This window comes from Leptodactylus fuscus, chromosome 4 (assembly GCF_031893055.1).
Source record: "Leptodactylus fuscus isolate aLepFus1 chromosome 4, aLepFus1.hap2, whole genome shotgun sequence".
Classification (NCBI taxonomy): Eukaryota; Metazoa; Chordata; class Amphibia; order Anura; family Leptodactylidae; genus Leptodactylus; species Leptodactylus fuscus.
The window spans coordinates 194,227,133-194,248,806 of NC_134268.1; the positions used below are offsets into that span (position 1 = coordinate 194,227,133).

General features: G+C 42.0%; 1 protein-coding gene across 10 annotated transcripts in view; it reads right to left on the reverse strand.

Moving 5' to 3' along the window:
• The window catches only part of DIP2C (disco interacting protein 2 homolog C), a 346,599-nt gene that overhangs the window by 6,045 nt on the left and 318,880 nt on the right, over positions 1-21,674 (reverse strand). For 6 of the 10 annotated variants that reach the window (XM_075271576.1, XM_075271574.1, XM_075271578.1 and 3 more), the window contains 4 exons: positions 13,919-13,948; positions 7,806-7,867; positions 1,360-1,417; positions 1,126-1,200 (listed from right to left, as the gene is read on the reverse strand). In XM_075271576.1, coding sequence (XP_075127677.1) covers positions 1,126-1,200; positions 1,360-1,417; positions 7,806-7,867; positions 13,919-13,948 — 225 coding nt within the window. The remainder of the gene's footprint in view (positions 1-1,125; positions 1,201-1,359; positions 1,418-7,805; positions 7,868-13,918; positions 13,949-21,674) is intronic. The other 4 variants (XM_075271579.1, XM_075271575.1, XM_075271582.1 and 1 more) reach the window with 1 other exon arrangement.

Consider the following 21,674-nt stretch of genomic DNA (forward strand, 5'->3'; position numbering starts at 1 on the left):
GGAACTAGCATATCGGCCCAGACCTGCAGATAGATAGGTTAGGGTCACCGGAACCAACATATTAACCCAGCCCCACAGATAGATAGGCTAGGGTCCACCAGAACCAGCATATCAACCCAGCCCTGCAGATAGATAAGATAGGGTCCACCAGAACCAGCATATCACCCCAGCCCTGCAGATAGATAGGTTATTGTCACCAGAACCAGTGTATCAACCCAGCCTTGCAGATAGATAGGTTAGGGTCACCAGAACCAGTATATCATCCCAGCCCTGCAGATAGATAGGTTAGGGCAGGGGTAGGGAACGTACGGCTCTAAAGCTGTTATAAAACTACAACTCTCAGCATGCATACTTGCTCTGCTGTTCTTGGAACTCCCATGGAAGTGAATGGAGCATGATGGGAGTTTCACAGCAGCTGGAGAGCCAAAGGTTCCCTATCCCTGGGTTAGGGTCAACGGAACCCAGGATACCAACCCAACTATGCAGATAGATAGGTTATGGTCACTGGAACCAGCATATTAACCCAGCCCCACAGATAGATAGGTTAGGGTCACCAGAACCAGCATATCACCCCAGCCCTGCAGATAGATAGGTTAGTGCACCAGAACCAGCATATCACCCCAGCCCTGCAGATAGATAGGTTAGGGTCACCAGAACCGGCATATCACCCCAGCCCTGCAGATAGATAGGTTAGGGTCACCAGAATCGGCATATCACCCCAGCCCTGCAGATAGGTTAGTGTCACCAGAACCAGCATATCACCCCAGCCCTGCAGATAGATAGGTTAGGGTCACCAAAACCAGTATATCACCCAGCCCTGCAAATAGAGGTTCAGTTAAGAATTTTAAGATAAAAGCCACGACATCCTCTGTATACAATGTAATAGAACTTGAAGTAAGTTGAACTTCAATACCAGACATGACCCTTGGACAACAGTGGTGCTGCTTCTAGAACAAGCAGACTACGTTTGGATCTCATCCCATTCCTTTAATCATTTAAAGGGTCAACTCAAACATGAGCCCCATTTTGGCATTCTGAACATCCTGGTTAGATCAAACAGACTTTTATATGGCCTTATGACCTAGATAAAAGTGTTACTGAAGGGGGGACGGACGGCTGACTCACCTCACCAAGATGAGAGTCTCCGAGCGGGCCCTTTGTCTCTGGATTTGCAATTATTATTCGCACACCTGGAAGGATCTGAGAAGAACAGATATTTGGGTTTACAGACCATAATCTGTGTCATTAGAATGATACTAATAATGATAAATCTATAGAATTAATATATACTTGTCATCTTCAATATGGGCGAGAACTACTAAGTACTAAGACGAGGAGAAGAGGCTGTAATCCCCTTACCTTTCCTGACTCCATGAGAGGCAAACTGTGCGGAGACCCTCGTTCTACCAAACGGACCCTGAAACACAAAAAGATATGAAGACCCCGGGGAAATAACTCATGTCGCATTTCAATAAATCCCATTAATAGCTCCTATTATGTTCACACAAGTGAAGCCATGATGGCAGAACACATCCATATCCATTAATATAGTAGGCCTTGGGATACATGTTACATGACAAGAACCATTAACACACCGCGCAGTAAAATGTAGAGTCACATAATACATCCGCATTATATGGACCATATTATAGACACAAATAAAATCCGGGTCCGTGGGTTTGTAGACCTAAAGTGGCAGTATCAGAAGGATCTATGTAAGGTTGGTCAATAAAGTCACGATCAATACGGGATTTGCAGGTGTAATACGGTCCATATAACAGATGGTTTATAGTCCTATGAATCCTGACATGTCTCTTCTATTAGAGAGAGAATTCCAATAGTGGAACGAATACGTATAAGACATACAGTGGGGCAAAAAAGTATTTAGTCAGTCACCAATAGTGCAAGTTCCACCACTTAAAAAGATGAGAGGCGTCTGTAATTTACATCATAGGTAGACCTCAACTATGAGAGACAAAATGAGAAAACAAATCCAGAAAATCACATTGTCTGATTTTGTAAGAATTTATTTGCAAATTATGGTGGAAAATAAGTATTTGGTCAGTAACAAAATTTCATCTCAATACTTTGTTATATATCCTTTGTTGGCAATGACAGAGGTCAAACGTTTTCTGTAAGTCTTCACAAGGTTGGCACACACTGTTGTTGGTATGTCGGCCCATTCCTCCATGCAGATCTCCTCTAGAGCAGTGATGTTTTGGGGCTGTCACTTGGCAACACGGACTTTCAACTCCCTCCAAAGGTTTTCTATAGGGTTGAGATCCGGAGACTGGCTAGGCCACTCCAGGACCTTGAAATGCTTCTTACAAAGCCACTCCTTCGTTGCCCTGGCGGTGTGCTTTGGATCATTGTCATGTTGAAAGACCCAGCCACGTTTCATCTTCAATGCCCTTGCTGATGGAAGGAGGTTTGCATTCAAAATCTCACGATACATGGCCCCATTCATTCTTTCATGTACCCGGATCAGTCGTCCTGGCCCCTTTGCAGAGAAACAGCCTCAAAGCATGATGTTTCCACCCCCATGCTTTACAGTAGGTATGGTGTTTGATGGATGCAACTCAGTATTCTTTTTCCTCCAAACACGAAAAGTTGTGTTTCTACCAAACAGTTCCAGTTTGGTTTCATCAGACCATAGGACATTCTCCCAATACTCTTCTGGATCATCCAAATGCTCTCTAGCAAACTTCAGACGGGCCCGGACATGTAGTGGCTTAAGCAGTGGGACACGTCTGGCACTGCAGGATCTGAGTCCCTGGTGGCGTAGTGTGTTACTGATGGTAGGCTTTGTTACATTGGTCCCAGCTCTCTGCAGTTCATTCCCTAGGTCCCCCCCGCGTGGTTCTGGGATTTTTGCTCACCGTTCTTGTGATCTTTTTGACCCCATGGGGTGAGATTTTGTGTGGAGCCCCAGATCGAGGGAGATTATCTTGGTCTTCCAATTTCTAATTTTTGCTCCCACAGTTGATTTCTTCAATCCAAGCTGGTTGCCTATTGCAGATTCAGTCTTCCCAGCCTGGTGCAGGGCTACAATTTTGTTTCTGGTGTCCTTTGACAGCTCTTTGGTCTTCACCATAGTAGAGTTTGGAGTCTGACTGTTTGAGGGTGTGCACAGGTGTCTTTTTATACTGATAACAAGTTTAAACAGGTGCCATTACTACAGGTAAGGAGTGGAGGAAAGAGGAGACTCTTAAAGAAGAAGTTACAGGTCTGTGAGAGCCAGAAATCTTGATTGTTTGTAGGTGACCAAATACTTATTTTCCACCATAATTTGCAAATAAATTCTTACAAAATCAGACAATGTGATTTTCTGGATTTGTTTTCTCATTTTGTCTCTCATAGTTGAGGTCTACCTATGATGTAAATTACAGACGCCTCTCATCTTTTTAAGTGGTGGAACTTGCACTATTGGTGACTGACTAAATACTTTTTTGCCCCACTGTACATGACATATCCAGGTATGACATGCAAAAACCACTATAAAGAACGACCCATCCACCATAGGCAGATATAAATCGCCAATAGCGGCCGTTGCATACACATCCCATCATTGTGCATTAAACCTGCTCACAATATGGCTGCATTATTTGCTTTAGGTGCTACAGACTCCAGGATTTTATAGGGTTTTATGAATATTACGTTTTCTTATGGGGTGGCTGGATAAATGTCCTGTGCGGAGCGTGAATAGTTAATAATCTGTTTTCTTACAACATGGAAATTTCGGTTTCTATGACAGATTGATATAACAACAACCTCTGGAAAAAGGGTCGGCCGTGTGTTATAGGAACACCGCATCATTATAAGAAATAGCAAACACATGTTCCTAATAATTTACTATAGACAGCCGACATACCACGCACTAATGGTGATCCACCGCGACCACGGCGCGGCCAAGAAGACTCTACTGGACGGACGGGATTTTATATGGCAACTAATCCGGATTTATAATATGTTTCCAGAAGCAAAAAAAAAGAGAGGGTAAGACTGAATGTGAAATGTGCAAAGAATGTTCTTGGCGGCTGTGGAGACATGGCGGGTAATTGATAGCGTTTTACAGGACTGCCCATGCTCAGTACGTCCTGTATCTATATATACACATGGACGAGTCCTACATTGCAACGTGGTCGGCGTGGATATGCCCTATGGGTCGGCATTCTGGGCCTAGGATTCTCGGGGGTTAGCTAGGTACACACAAAGCTGCTATATGGCGGTATACAATCAGAAGTGAATTCATGAAAATAAACCTGCAGAGAAAATGAGGGGACCAAAGCTGGTATTTATGGGAAAACCACTGGTCCACTGTATGGCGTTATCAGCCATGTATTCTTACATTGGAAGACTTTGTTCACATGGTGCTTTTTTAATTAACCATTTCATGTTTTTTTCATGTTTTTTTATTTTTATTTTTTTTACACCTACAATATTTCACGCTATACCATTGAATTTCTCTGATGCTACGAAACTGAATTGCATAGTACAATGTGAATACTGTACTGACAAAAATGCATGCCGCTCTAAATAAAAAAAAAACCAAAAAACTTCTGTGTGTGAATGCCATCTAAAAAGAGCTAAGTTATACCAAATGGCGCAGTAATGGCTTGCTGTCCCCACAAAATTTCCGTTAACCCCTCTCCCAGTATTCCCGGACCCTCTTATCATCCATGTTCCTACCATGGCTGTCAAAATCCTGAAGTACCTTTGGGCTCAGGACAGAACTACAATCGTGATTTGCTCTCAGAGACAATACTAGTACAACCACCAGGTGGCAGCATAAGACACCACAAATCACACAGCAGAGAAACGGTGTGGGGGGGGAAGAAGTTTAGGATTGGCGATGTTAAAGGGGCACACCGGATGACATTGGAAAGGGACATAAGAAAAACGGGCTTTTGTACTGCATGCATCTGAATTTTCCTGCACCTAAACATATCTAATATAAAAAGATGAATAAGATACAGCATTCAAAATTGGAAAAAAGTTTTATATAATGGTCATATTTTTTTCTTTTCTTGAAAGATACTAGTGTAATTTATTTCTGTAATTCATGACTTCAATTACTTGTAGTACCGCCATTCACCACCGACGCTGGCAAGTACTTTCCATAGATAGCAATGCAACAGCGCCCCCACCTCTACTTTAACGTAAACCCATCTTGCTTAAAATACTAATATCTGAAATATGATAAGTTAGGAATGATGGCGGATACCGCAACGGCAAAACTCCTGTTATAATCACCTAAAAAAGGTCTGTTAAAAACTAGAAGCTATAAGTTCTCCAAAAATTCACAGTCTTAAAGACTGAATTGATGCAGAAGTCCATAAGTAGGTCCTAGAACATTATGGGGGAAGGGGGTTATTAAAACTGGCCTTCCCTCTTAATAAAGGCCCCAACTGGTGCAAGACACATCCGTATTATGAAGAGGCTCCAACGTCTTAATAAATCACGCGCATGCGCCAGAATGGAGATTTCTGCCATGAATTATAGTATAGGAATAGAGATGAGCGAGTAGTATTCAATCGAGTAGGTATTTGATCGAATACCACGGTATTTGAAATACTCGCACTCGGTCGAATACCACGCGGTAAACGTGAAAGCCGTATTTTACCGAGTACGAGTATTTCGAATACCGTAGTAGTCAATCGAATAACGTAGTGTTCAATCAAATAACTACTCGATCGAATACGACTCGCTCATCTCTATATAGGAAGTGTTAAGATTGTTGCAGAATGGAGGATGCGGCACATCTCTCAAAGAGGCGACACAATTACACCCATCTCAAAAAACTGGTATAGATGGTGGATAATAATTCCCCCCCCCCCCCATGGGGCAATTTAGCATGTTTGCCCTGGCCTCTTAATATATCAGGCACAATGCCATGCCCAGAATAGAAGTCTACGGCAGTCAGGAACTGGCCTAGATGTCCTACATAACTCATTCCACGTTGGCCGCAGAAAGTGGCGAGCAAGACACAAATGGGAAAGATGGCGCAAAAAATGACCATGCCACATTAACACCAACCTATGCCAGAAAACTAGCGCAGGTGGGCCGATAAGTTCCCCCATTACATTATATCTTGTTGCCTTCTGCAGACACGGAGGCCATTTTTACAAGATTTACTCCACTACTTGCAAAGTAGAGCAGCGCCCCAGGTCACAAATGTTCCCGAAATGGAAAGTACTGCTGCAGAAGGTGGGAAATGCGAAGTGCACAAGTACAGCAAGGAGGAAAGACACATTTGCAACACTACAAGGAAATAATGAGACACAAGGGTAGATCCATTGCACAGTATTCAGAGCAGTCAGTGTGAAATGGGTCTCTGAAGCAATTACGGATGGTATTACTGCCTGCGTACATCCGCTCTTAACAGTGACAAGTTTAACAATTTCTATTCCAAAATTACAGCTTGCCTATAAAGTATTTCCTTTAATTATGTAGAAGGTAAAATTGCTATTGTAGACGGACGGCCATGACTGAGCCTTGAACAAATAAAGTATACGTCCAAAAAGAAGACACTTTAGTCCTTATGCGATGATGTACCCTTTACTGTACAGGACATGATGGGTATCATATGGTGGGTTTGGAATACCATACTGGCTCTAGTATAATATAGGTTATTGAATATGGTTGTACATAGCACATATGGGACTAAGGGATGTCCCATGAATTAATCCACCAATCATAAGATCGGGAATGTCATATATGTCGTTGTTATTCAGACTGGACTAGTATGAGATCATGGACCAGTTGGCCACACCATTAGAATCTGAGTTATATAAAGTGATCAAGCTTGTCGGCTTCCTTAAAGGAATTATGCCACTAAGAATATTTATCCTCTATCTACTGGATACAGGATAAACAGCTGATCGTGGTGGTCTGACCACTGAGACCCCTCCGAACCTGACAAAGGGGATGTTTTACCACTATTGCAAATTCAGCCAAGCAGAATTTAGATGTCCTCCTTGTAACTGCGCTCCCATTCACTACAGTGACCGCACCATAAAGAGCAAAGCACTGGCTACAATCTTTATGGCTTGCCCCCCACCCCTCTGATCTGCGATATACAACCTGTTGTGAATATTCTCTCAATGTATACTTCTATCATAAGTCTCTGACATGGTCCACTTTTAGCCCATATTGGACGCATGCGGACATATAGACATGTCAAGTAATACTTCCAACCCCTCTGACGAAAAAAAAAACTAAAAGAATCAGAGGAACAGCCAACAAAGTAGTGTGCTATCAGATCTACTATACATCATAAGAAGCAGCAGCACAGCCACCTATGTAAAGGAGTTACAAAGAATCTACAAAAGCAAATGATGGGAGATAGTTAATGAAGACTACTTAGAAAGTTATTTACATTTTGCTTCTTAATCTTTATTATTTGGACACATCATACTTTTTGGGCACTATATGGTGTATTACGGTATGTGGTTTGTAAATCACAGTGTTAGATGTCACTATATAACAGTATGGTGTTATTAAGAAATACTGCCTGGCAATTGCAAGTGGGGCACCCTACTATTTCTATACAACTTCCCTTAAGTCATATAATTACGCATAGCCTTTCATTTTGATATTTTCATTGAACAAGGTTTTTGGGTGTATAAAGTATTTACATTGTGTAATGTCAAGTATATATTATGTATTGGTGCCACAAACACAATATGGCCGCTGTGAATGGAGTAGGAGGAAGGGATGATGTGCTGAAATCAAAGCCGTCACGATACAAGGCAATCTGAGGAGAGTCCTTGTTATTTTTAGGAAAGCTGCTCCTGCTCACATACCGGTCATGTCGTAATGCTCTCATATCCACATACACAGTTGTTGGATCTGGTCCAGATGTTCCCTGAAATACAGCAAGTGAGAATAAATATTACAAGTGCTCTGAATATTCCATAAGAGTAACATAAATGGAGTAATAATTAAGGATGACCAAATAGGGTCCGTACAGTATATATAACAATCCCTATACATAATGTTTGCTGTTTTTTCTTGCTCCTGCAATTCTACAAATGTTCCATTCTACCATTAAGGAATCTAGGACAGCTATGTAGCAACCCTTTGTGGGCTGTAATGGCAGCCATATTAGCTGTCACCCAGCTTTCCCAGTAACTTATGTAGTTGGAAAATATCTAAAAAACATAAAACAAAGAAGTTTATTACATTTAAAAAATTAGACCATAAGATAACTGTCGGCCACATGCTTGGACGAGCATGCATGTGATCTGGATAGAAATTGGTAGACTCTCACCAGACACCTCTGGCTTTGGCTTATCTCTCCAGGAACAAAAAGATCAGTTGCATGGAAATTCAACCGTCAGTCTTTTCTCCCCTCGAAATCTGCTGTCAGCTGTACAACCATATATTACATGTAATATGTAATGAAGGTAATCTTCTAACCTGTAGTTGTGTTTGTGACCTATTCACTCCTATTTGGTCCTCAGCTGTGTCATGTGACCAACACTCAGATTCTCCAACTTACACTGTGCCTTAAGCGTGGACAGGAAGTCAGTTACTCCATTCACTTCTCATTGGTTAGATTGCAGAAACTACTTCCTGTCCACACACAGGGCACTGTTAGTTCGAAAGTCTTATTGGTGGTCACATGACACAGCTGAGGACCAGAAAGGGCTGGATAACCCACAAATTTAGTGACCAAGAGGCTTTATTACCTTCATTACAATCTACCTGATGTACTTTGCTAATGGACCAAGGAATATTTTAAGATTATATAAAAACAGGTAGACTCACATATAGTTATAGAATGGAAAAGAATTTAATAAAATAACCAGGGGGGTGAAAGCCTAAGGCAAAGCCTGAAACAAAAACCAAGGAAAAAGTTTTTGGGTTTTAACATAGCAGTAAAATGTGAAAATACGTGGTCATGACTGGGACAGTGAACTCTGAGGAACTGCTGCAACGTACAATAAGGAACCCCAGGAAGAAGGAAATGAAGGCGCCAAACAACTAAGCAGGGGGCAGCAAAGGAAAAGGAAAAGCAGCATCCAAATAGTCAGTGATGCATTATGCAGATCAGGTAAGCAGCATTTCAGCTGTAATGTCCCCTACCCTGGATACAACATACAGTAGGTACATGCAGGATTCAAAAATAGCTAAACCTAAAAAGTTCATAGGAAAGCCTTGTGGCCCAAACCCCTGAATTTGTCCATAGTCAACAATGCTCTTGAGGAACAAGGATATATGAAGATCCCCGAAAAGGGTGTCAAAAAGTAAATCTATTATGCACTTGTGACAGCAACCTTATAATCTGTATTTGACCCAAAACTCTTTAATTTGGAAATACTATACGCTAAGTTAAGAGTAATAGATCCCAAGCACCACACTTGTCCACAGGGGGTATAAAGCATTCATGTCAGTGGAGCTGAATTATAATAATAGACACAGCCCATTGACCAGTGTGCTTGGAAGAAAGGAGGGGTTAAAGGGGTTGTCCAGGATTTGGAACAATCTCAGTGGCGTCTGGGGTGTCCTCACCTATCCATGATACTTCATTGTCTGGTCTCGCTCCCACCTCCCTCATATGCCAGGGCTTTCAGTGCAAGAAGTTACTTACCAGTGACTGCTGAGGCACATGAGGTTAATGGGAGCAGGTGAGTACACCTTTTTTTTTTTCTTTTGGATCCACTTTGGCTGTTGCTCCAAATCCTAGACTACCCCTTTAAGCATTGTGGTAATATCCTGTGTAGATGAATTAACACTAAATTGTTATGTGTCCATCTTCTTCTAAACCAATGTTCCCTCAATCATTGTCTCAAGGCCAAGTGTGGTTATCAGGATCCCTGGCTCTCCAGTTGTTGACGTCTCAGGATTGAGGTTCCTTGGGCCCAACAGAAGAAATAATTCAAGGCTCACCCTCCAAAAATGCCTATAAAATTTGAGTGTCTACTATGGCAACATTATTGTAATAGAGATGGGGCCCACCAGAGCATCGTCTGGAAGTCTGGTGGGACAATCCAACACTGTCAGGACCCCTAGCGTCCCAGCTTTTGGCAGGTGTAGATACTATACCGTGCCTATGATACCAGGAATGTTATTTTATTACGGAATTGTCCACTCATATATTTCATATGTAACATCTCTTTTATTTTGGTATTGACATCAGAAACCCTCTAGAAGTCAGAGCAGAGAGTCACTAAGTATATACAATGGGCACCACATAATATCACATTCCCCCTGCAGTACCTGGCTGGGTAAGACCAATGGCATAACTAAAGTCTTGTTGACCAGAGTGCAATCTTTTGTCCGGGGCCCCCTACCTCATCCTGACAATGAATTCTTGATAGTGATGGTTACAGGTGCTAAGGAGATTAATCCCGCTTCGTGTGGTTAGGGTCATCTGAGGGTCTCCTTGGCTTATGGGCCAGATGGAAGCTGCAATCTCAATACTGATGCCAGCGCTTATGGGCCCTGGTGCGGCTGCACCCCCTCAGGTTACGACCCTGGGTAAGACTTATTGTATATTTTAAGTCGTCATCTTGATGAGGCAGACTATTAATCTTGCTCAATAACATATGTAATACTCAACTATGGCAGCTACAAATGGTGGACACCAATGATGACCCAACCACAGGAGGGACAAAACATGTTGACCAAGTGATGGCCAGGGGAGACAATAATGAAGGCTAATAAGTATAGGAGGTCCTGCATGTCAAAGTCTCGTTGTTATGTGCCTTTGTGTTGGAATATAAAGCAATGAAAAATATACTTGATGGTGCCTTGGACTATTCTTACGTACTATGCCTCATCATGGGTTGTGAATTATTCTATTCATCAGTCTGCTCAATGGTGAAATTGCATAATATATAGATATTACAAAGCTTGATTCATGGAGGAGGAATAAAGTTCTGTGATTGTGAATGTTAAAAAATAAGGGGCCCTGAGGGTTCTGCTACACACATCTACCTACCTCACTATGCCTAAAAGAATCAGCATAAAGCCATCAATATAGGTGACCTATAGTTAATAAAGCTTGTCAAGATTTACAAAGCAAACACAATGCTGACAGCTATATCTGGTGGAAAACAGGAGAATTATATCATTGGCTATATTTTCCAACCAGCTTCTGACATTGGCCCTGTTTATGAGCCAGAGCTAAAAGCAACTCTCACTCCGGAGGACTTGTGTTAGCCATGTATTACAGCCATTCACCCAAATGGCCATTATGTAACACTGCGGTAATGGCGACTTTTCCCAACCCACTCTTTGCTGGGAAGAGATGATCCCTATGGTGGCTGCAATATTGCAGATGTGGTCTGTGACTAGGGCTTGGCGATAATTCGAAAAATAGCTGAAACTAAATATCAACTTGGATATTTGACGGGATTTTTTTCACATCGATTAATTTGGTTGAGCTGCACTTCAGACCCCAGAGTAAGTTGAGGCCCAAGCATAAACAACTGTGTTACTCACCTCTCCTGGGCTCGGGTGTGACTCCCTGCTGTCTTCGTGTCTTCAGTCTGACATCAAGGACTGTGAGTCCTTTGATTGGGGCTCAGTCAATCCCATAGCATTGTGAAACATAGATAGTCCATGACACCAGGCAGAAGACAGCAGGGAGTCACACCAGAGCCCAGGAGAGGTGAGTAACACTGTTTTTTTTTTTTTGTGTTTGAGCATCTCCGTGGGGCCTCTGATTATTATACTCTGGAGTCTGAAGAAACCCCAGAATATAATAATAGTTCCAGTTCGGCCATGTTCCGTCTGAACAAAAGTACTGGGTGAATCTTGCAAGTGTCACCCAACAAATAATTATACTGAAAATGGGCGTTTCTTAAAAGGGGCGTGACTTAAATAAATGCCATTAATCATAATCGAGATAAAATGTCTGATTAATTGCCATTTAGATTTATGTCATAATCGCCCAGCTCTATCCATGACTGGATACTTTTAAAGTGGACCTTTCACCACCTCCAACAAGTTCAGTTCTTTAGATCAATTCACAGGAGCTGCTTCATTGGTTCTGACACAGTTGGATTTTTTTCGCAAGTCCCCGCCGTGCAGAATGGGGGGACACATCTTGGGCGCAAGAAAAGGAAATACGTTGAAGAAGATGGGCGTAGAGTGAACAAAGTGGTGGATCAATGTGACTAATTTTCGTCATTGTTAGCAGGGATATGGAAACTATTGCTACTATTAATAATTTGTCCACGATTGGCTAATCTTTGCTAAAATTGGCTATTTTGCATCAAAAGTAGAACCAACATGTACAGATGTAGCCAATGTTAACTTGACAGGATACTATGCTATTACTGTAAAATGCTGTTCTAATGGGACATGAAAAAATAGTGCAGCATGTCTTCTCTCAAGTTAAATGTTTGCTGTAGCTGGTGCAATACATATGGTTGTCCAGGCCTATTATATTCATCACTGTGGCCTCTTCTCTGCTTACCTAGCACATCACCATACCTTACATTGCAGCTGGGCCTTGTATTGCAGCTCAACCCCATTCATTTGAACAGAACTGAGCTGCATCATGGCCTTGCGACCCAACATGACGACAGTGCCCTGAAGGGGAGGAAGTCGAGCTCACCCGATTGTCGCAAGCTCATCAAACAGCTGATCAATGATGGTCCTTGGTGTCAGACTTTACTGATCTAATATTGATGGCCTATTGTAAGGATAGATCATCAATATCCCCTTTAAGCCATCTTCTCGTAGTGGCTCTCACTCAGATTTTAGCACCATATCCATGCTGAAATCCTTCCAAAAGTGACAACAATCTGCGTCCCATGCATGTAATTGGAATTTACAAAACCCCCTTTACATGAGGTAGAAGATTTTAGTGCAGAGAATAAGAAGAATATGAATTTTACTTATTCTTGTGGATTCTGCCTGGAAGACCCAGTGGGTTATCTTGAGAGGAAGTCATCCGGAATGCCCAGATTACACTCGGATTTCTGTGGTGGGTCTGGTAATAAAATACAACATACCCATCACAGTCACATGGGACCCTACCCTAAAGATACAGATGCAAGCCGAACATTTCAGTTGCCATTTCCCGGGAGCAAAGTTTGGACACCAAAGACTTTCATTAGGAAAATGAAAATGAAAGCCACGCCCACCTTTGTAACAGAATCTTATTGTCTCTGCATCTGGAATTGTTTAAGATATAAAGCAATTTTGTAAATATTATTAATAACATCCAGGTTTGTAGGATACAGTTACTATGTGTCTCTATGGTAACAGACTACAATCAAAATATGCGTAGTCTGATCTTGTAGTTAGTCTCCGTTTCCTGTCTCCATTACTTCTACCTGATGCATATCCAATAGAAAAGCAGTAAACAAAGAAGAGGACTACAGGATGAGATTGCACAGGGTTTGTTTGTAGGAGCTGAACGGGAGCTGGAGACACCAAACATGAAGATAATATCGAAACAATATTTGCAAAGGTGTTACTATTTTAGATGCACAATAAGTTGCAAAAGTGGACGGACCCTTTAAGAACAAGTAAAACAAATCACAAAAAAATTAATACTTTGTGACTCAAGTGAACCCTTTTAGGACCTATAGTATATGAGTACAAAACAGACTGTATATGAAAATAAATGATGTCAACTATACCCCTTCAAGCCACTAAAACCTCTTGCTTAGAGATGAGCGAGTACTGTTGGGATCAGCCGATCCGAACAGCACGCTCCATAGAAATGAATGGAAGCACCTGGTACTTCCGCTTTGACTTCGGCCGGCCGCTTAACCCCCCCGCGTGCCGGCTACGTCCATTCATTTCTATGCGAGCGTGCTGTTCGGATCGGCTGATCCGAACAGTACTCGCTCATCTCTACTCTTGCTATTTGTCCAGACTTTTTTTTTCTATATATTTCTATATTATAAGGAAGATAATAGGTGGGTTTTTAGGGAATGTAAAAATCCCATACCTGCTCAGCCAGTTTCCCCAGCCTGTGTGGCTATATCAGCAGGGATTGCAAAGGGGTGAGTGAAGGTACAGTAAGGAAGAGGTGAAGAAAATTAAAGGGAGGAGGTAACGTACAAAAGTCAAACAGATAAAAGAACACGGGGTGTAAGGAAAATGCCAGAAGCAGGGAGTAAAACAAACAAAAAAACAAAAACAAATGTCAAATATAGAAACTTAAACAGTTAAAATAACAAAAGAAAATAACCAGTTAAAAGTTTAAACAACTAAAAGATGAGATGTCTACAAGTTTAGTAGAGACAGTCATGAACAGTTGATGCTAAAGCAGCGTTTTAATGTCTGACACGTACCTGAGAACAGAGACAAAGCAGCAACACAATGCTGGTGTGAACAGGACAACGGTGACATCTGTAATGTGCATGGGTTCAACTCCGACCAAGGTGATCAATGACTAAACCACATGTTCCATGGATGTGGACCCCGGCAATCCTCCCTACTACATATAGTACTCAGGATCTGTGCCCGAGAGCCGGCTAGCACTTTACTCGAATAGCAGAAGCAAAAAGTAGCTGTATGTAAAGCTTAGGTAAACTTCAATGGGATGGCCAGTAAAACAAAAAAAAATCTCTGGAGGCCAGGGAAGGTGTAAAAAGAAAAAGAATAACACCTAAAAAGACAAAGTCCCAGGCTGCTATCGCGTCCTGTGGCACCCCACGGCTTTTCTGGCAGAAGTCCTTACTGCATGTGACTGCTGAACGGCCTCAGCGCCAAGGAAAGGACCCGGAATGTCACAGGTAATGTATGTGATGTCTTGTCTCCTTTCCTGGCTCCAGAAAAAAAAAAAGTTTTTCCCTGGACAACCCCTTTCACAGCTACCCCAGAAAGAAGAACAATGTACATATTTTTTTTTTTTTATAACCCTATTGTTTTTCCAATGCCCTCCCCATTATATCTGGTATGACCTTACTCCCTATATCCCTATACAGAGGTCATCAGGAGAGTAGGGTTGCTTTGGCACAATAGGGGAAGACTGGCTGACCAATCAGTGTTAACATAGGAAAGGGAAAGGTAACGCCCATAAACCATGCTGCAGTTACAGCATGACCATGTGACCAATGGCCGTGATATCAATGCCTGAGAAGAGGAGGTAGAGCTCTTTTGGAAAGAAAGGAGGTGCTAGAGAAGTGCTGTGCAGGCATTTCAAAGCCCAGCTTCTCTACTCTATCATATAACCCTATATATCACAGAGCTCAGCTTCTCTCCTCTATCATATAACCCTATATATCACAGAGCTCAGCTTCTCTCCTCTATCCTATAACCCTATATATCACAGAGCTCGGCTTCTCTCCTCTATCCTATAACCCTATATATCACAGAGCTCGGCTTCTCTCCTCTATCCTATAACCCTATATATCACAGAGCTCAGCTTCTCTCCTCTATCCTATAACCCTATATATCACAGAGCTCGGCTTCTCTCCTCTATCATATAACCCTATATATCACAGAGCTCAGCTTCTCTCCTCTATCCTATAACCCTATATATCACAGAGCTCAGCTTCTCTCCTCTATCATATAACCCTATATATCACACAGCTCAGCTTCTCTCCTCTATCCTATAACCCTATATATCACAGAGCTCAGCTTCTCTCCTCTATCATATAAACCTGTATATTACAGAGCTCAGCTTCTCTCCTCTATCATATAACCCTATATATTTATTTCTTATTCTTATGGTAGAGTTGGAAGGGACCTCAAGGGCCATCGGGTCCAACTCCCTGCGAGTGCAGGTTTTCCTAAATCATCCCAGCTATATGTTTATCCAGATTCCGCTTGAAGATTTCCATTGATGGAGCGCCCACCACCTCCCGTGGCAGCCTATTCCACTCTCTCACTACCCTCACTGTCAGAAAGTTTTTCCTAATGTCTAATCTGTATCTCTTTCCCTTTAGTTTCATCCCATTGCTTCTTGTACTTCCTTGTGCTAATGAGAATAGGGTAGATCCCTCTGCACTGTGACTACCTTTCAGATATTTGTAGACTGCTATTAAATCTCCCCTCAGCCTTCTCTTCTGCAAACTAAACAATCCCAGTTCTTTTAGCCGCTCCTCATAGGACATGGTTTGCAGACCTTCCACCATTTTGGTTGCTCTTCTCTGGACTTGCTCCAATATATCGATGTCTTTCTATATCACAGAGCTCAGCTTCTCTCCTCTATCATATAACCCTATATATCACAGAGCTCAGCTTCTCTCCGCTATCATATAACCTATATATCACAGAGCTCAGCTTCTCTCCTCTATCATATAACCCTATATATCACAGAGCTCAGCTTCTCTCCTCTATCATATAACCCTATATATCACAGAGCTCGGCTTCTCTCCTCTATCATATATATCACAGAGCTCAGCTTCTCTCCCTCTATCATATAACCTATATATCACATAGCTCAGCTTCTCTCCTCTATCATATAACCCTATATATCACAGAGCTCAGCTTCTCTCCTCTATCATATAACCCTATATATCACAGAGCTCGGCTTCTCTCCTCTATCATATATATCACAGAGCTCAGCTTCTCTCCCTCTATCATATAACCTATATATCACATAGCTCAGCTTCTCTCCTCTATCATATAACCCTATATATCACAGAGCTCAGCTTCTCTCCTCTATCATATAATCCTATATATCACAGAGCTCAGCTTCTCTCCTCTATCATATATCCCTATATATCACAGAGGTCAGCTCCTCTCCCTCTATCATATAACCTATATATCACAGAGCTCAGCTTCTCTCCTCTATCATATAACCCTATATATCACAGAGCTCAGCTTCTCTCCTCTATCATATATCCCTATATATCACAGAGCTCAGCTTCTCTCCTCTATTACATAACCCTATATATCACAGAGCTCAGCTTCTCTCCTCTATCATATAATCCTATATATCACAGAGCTCAGCTTCTCTCCTCTATCATATAACTCTATATATCACAGAGTTCAGCTTCTCTCCCTTTATAACATTTAGAGAAATACATACAAATCATAGCTCTACAGAGCATTAGAAATACATTTAGTGTGTGCTTTGGGGCTAACTGATAAAAATGAAGCCCACAAAAAGCAGCACAAAAATAAATGGCAACAATGAACAAGAAGTTGTAATTTCCATGTGATGTTTTTTGTCTATTAATGATACTACACTTGCCCAATATGATACCTGAAAGCAAAATGGGATGGACAGCACTGGGATGACTACTGTAAAGTATGGAGCCGGCTGGGTAGCAGACACCGATGCCACCTCTTCTCAGTTAGTATTATTAAACAGATATTTTATAAAAATATTTAAGCAGATAGACTCGGTGTTTGCAATAATTAATAAAAGTGTGATCTGCCCTGTGAAAATCACCGTTAGCCTCAGGACTCGCGGAAAACGCGTGGGCGATAGTCACATGTATTATTATTAAATGCAGAGAGAAAGCACTGGATTGTAGACTCTTAAGTCATGATGCCGCGCTACGCTTGAGATTTCATATAAATACAGATTCACAAGCTAGAGATTGTCTTTTATCAACCTCTCGGCTGATGATAATCTCAGAGATTTGAGTAAATAACATCAGTAATGGTATTAGGTTCTTAAGCTCGGCAACTGGAATACTAATGCAGCTCTTGAAGAAGACTCATACGCTTAAAAACAGTCTACTAAGTGTAAATATATAGAGACGGGGAAGAAGAATTATGAGGTTGTAGGGTAATATAATATACAATAATAGATAAAGTCAGAATCAACACATGGGCACCATATCTTCTGGATAGACTGGATGGATATAGCATTACAGAAGGAGGAAAAGGTGAGAAACTTCGCACTCTGGGAACATAGAGATGGCCATGGAGAATTAGAAATAAACTACATACAATATACAAAATGGCACCTACAAAGGTGACTCCAACTTTGATAACCCATCCCACTCTAAGGGAGCCCAAGCTTGATAGAAACTTAAGAACTTGAGATACCCAGAAGGGTATAGCTCTAGAGGGTCTTATTGACAGGGTGCACTGGTGGCATTCACTACTGGGTCCTGGACCCTAACGGGACCCCAAAGATTCTTTTGCCACATATGATATACCACTATTCTAAATATCACATGGTAGGTAGGGGCCCCATCACAGATTCTATGTCACGTTATGTCTTTGTCTTTGCAAAATGGAACTTAAATATAATTCCACATAGTCTAAACCAGGGGTGGGCAATTAATTTTCCCATGGGGCCACATGAGGAATTGTAACAGTTCTAGAGGGCCATGTGAGTCGCGGCAAATTTAGCTCCACCCACTTCTGTGCTGACTTCGCCCATTTTCAATCATTTTTCCATGTGCCCCACAAAGTAAAATCCTCCTACAGTCACCCTAACATTATACCCCCTCCCCCCACACACATTATAACGTTTCCCTCCAAATGTCCCACAGTATTAAGTCCCTCTCCTGGTGCCCCAGTATAAACCAGTAGAAACTAGAGGGGACATTAAACTGGGGCAGCTGGAGGGGGACATTAAACTGGGGGCAACTAGAGGCAGACGTGTCCCCCTCCAGCTACCCCCATGGTTTAATATCCTCCTCCATCTGCCCCCTAGTTTAATCTCCCCCCTACATGTGCATTCAGTGTAACTGCCCCCCTACATCTGCCCCTAGTTCCCCCCTCTTGCTCACTCATGCTGTCTCTTCTCTCTTTATCATCCAGCAGCCCCCATAGCCGGCAGCTTGCAGGAAAAGCACAGTCCCGTGTGGCTCCGGCCACTAACAAGTCATAGCCTATCCTGGTGATAGGCTGTGATGACATCATCCCAGGTCCTTGAACATCTGCCCCCTAGTTTAATGTCCCCCTCCATGTGCATTCAGTGTAACTTCCCCCCTACATCTGCCCCTAGTCCTCCCTCTTACTCACACATGCTGTCTCGTGTGTCTCTGCCCACTAACGAGTCATAGCCTATCCTGGTGATAGGCTGTGATGACATCACAGGTCCTTCAAAAACCTTCCACTAGCTATGCGGGCCGGATAGAAGCAGTCAGAGGGCCGGATGTGGCCCGCGGGCTGTACATTGCCCAGGTCTGGTGTAAACAGATAAGTCTGCCAAGTTATCAATAGCACCTACTTACCTAGACCAAGGATAGTATGAATGAGTCTAAATTATTTCAGCTCTAAACAATACCCTAGCACCCCTCATTCCCTCTCTCCTTTCCCTGTTGGTTACGGTTACGTTTGTTGGAATATTATGTGGTACAAACTCTGGAAGTTACATTTTGAAAATCCAAATAAAATTGAACAAAAAAACCACTTGGGCACCATGTGACACATAACTTGGGCAGTGAAGAACAGAGTGACAATATGGCATCGTTGTGTTTTTATCTTAAAGTATTACAGTATACCCTTGGAGAAGATCTGTCACCTAGAAGGGTCACTGTCGATAAAACATAATAGGTAAAAGTTGATCAAAATGCACAATTCACCAATAACGAACATTTTTGGGGTAAAATGTTATCATTACTAGTCCACAAACCATTGAAGAACATTCCCTGAACAATTCCTCGGAAATGTTGTCCTTTGCTATACCTGTATGTACTGTATGGCCAGACTGGATGATTGCAGAAGCTAGTATGGACTAAAGCGTGTATGGATACATAGGTGGAAGGTTCACCAGACAATGTGTCTGACTACCTGTGGTCAGTAAATATTTATACTGTATGTCCCTGCGACTATCATGAAATCATAACCGGCCATCAGGAAGAGTAATGGCGATTCCAACTCTTTTCAGTACGTTCTGTCCTGTACTCTGCAGACCGACAGCATGAGATGTGTCTGATAGAGGTTTTATATGCTATACATCAATGTGGGCTGAGTACTGTATTATGTGCATGTGTATCTGTAGTATACTAAGAAGATTAATGATTATAACACAGAATAGTCATCACAATGAAGTATAGTAGTCATTACAATCTTCATAAGTTGTTTTTTACAATAATTTTTGGACTGGATATAGATACAGCTAATATTAGTATCTTATTGACCACATCAATCTCCACTAGAGAAACTATCCAATTGCGTTCTAGTTGAACACAATATGAAATTAATGGGTAGTGGAAAATTTAAAAGAAGATCTTTCCCCACCAACTTATGTTCTTTGTATCGTTCAACAGGATAACCCACTGACTCTAGAGCAGTTGGAATTTTCTCTCTAGCCCTAAGCATTCTGGAGCAATCAGTGCTGTTAGTTTCAGCACAATTATGCTCTCTACTGTCAGGTGGGCGGAGTCAGGTAAGAGCAAACAGACAAGAACCGCCCACCTGACTGCAGCGAGCATACCTGTGCTGCTACTACCAGAAAGGATTACTTGGGAATGATGGGGGCTAGAGAAAAAATTCCACCTGCACCAGTAGAGAGGTACCCATTAAAAATGCAAAGAGTTGGAGCTGGTGGAGGCGGTGAGAGGTCCTTTTAAACTAGTATTATTTAGTAATACTGTATATGGTGGTAATATTGGGGAACTGAATTGTAGTATCATGTGCGCTTTATAAGGCAGCACTATTTAGATAATAATGCATTTCATTTGGAGTTATTACATGGGCTGTATATGGCTGTATTATTTTGGCACTATATGGCAGTATTATGTGGGTTTAAAGGAGTTGCTCAGGATTTGGAGCAAACTCAGGAGCAACCAGGGTGGATGTAAAGCAAAAAAGAGACATGCTCACCTATCAGCGGTGCTTCCTTGTCCTGTCCCCTTTCTTGTTGGGAATCGCCAAAATGGAAAGGTTCACATGACTGCTGAGACCAATCAGTGGCCTCACCAGTCGCGGCAGAAGGATTAGTGACATCACTCACATGTATCACCAGTTCCTTAATGGCAAGGACTGGGGACATGGATATATTTCTGAAGTCATGTGAGCCTCTCACTTTCAGTGCAGAGAGTCTCGGTACGAGAGACAAAGGAGATCAGGACCGGAGAATGTTTGCCTTTTTTATATCCACCCTATCCATCCCTGAGTTTGATGTAAATCCTAGGACAACCCCTTTAAATGACAAGTATAAATGTAAAGCACGGGGAAAGCTTCCACGGCTTCTTGTTTAGGGCCCCATTCTACAGCAAAGGAGCAAGTTGCAACTTTTTTCTTGATTCGACTGCGACAGAAAATTATCTGGGTACGTGGGTAAAGATTGTTTATGGGTGCCGTACTACAGATCCATATCATGGTCGTATGCATCCGTCTTAGATCGGGGGGGGGCATATTAGTAAAGAACATATAACAACTATACGGAAAAATCAGTATAAGCAGTAGTAACAGAGAAGACATAGTAGCAGATGAGAACAACGGACAGAGACTGGAGCCCTGATATCCGCTATAATTATACTCTACGGAAGGGTCTTCATTTCTCATATAATAAAATGTAGCAATGTGATGACAGAAAAACTAAATTCTTCATTTCACAGACTAAGCCCTTTACTCCAGACAGGTAAAAATAAAATACATCTGCGGAGACGGATACCGTAATATTATATAAGCGAGATGTCTGAAGCCAGAACAAGACAGATGGCGAGCCCTAACCAGTGTAATAAACAGCTTGTGACATATAAATGCTCCCAATATCCTAAGCCCTGGAGTACATACATAATGACAACATCGTGTACAAAGAACCCGCATGTTTCACGGCTATGTCAGCACCATAAGGTATGATATATACATGGAGCCGACAACAGCTGCGCCAAACACGG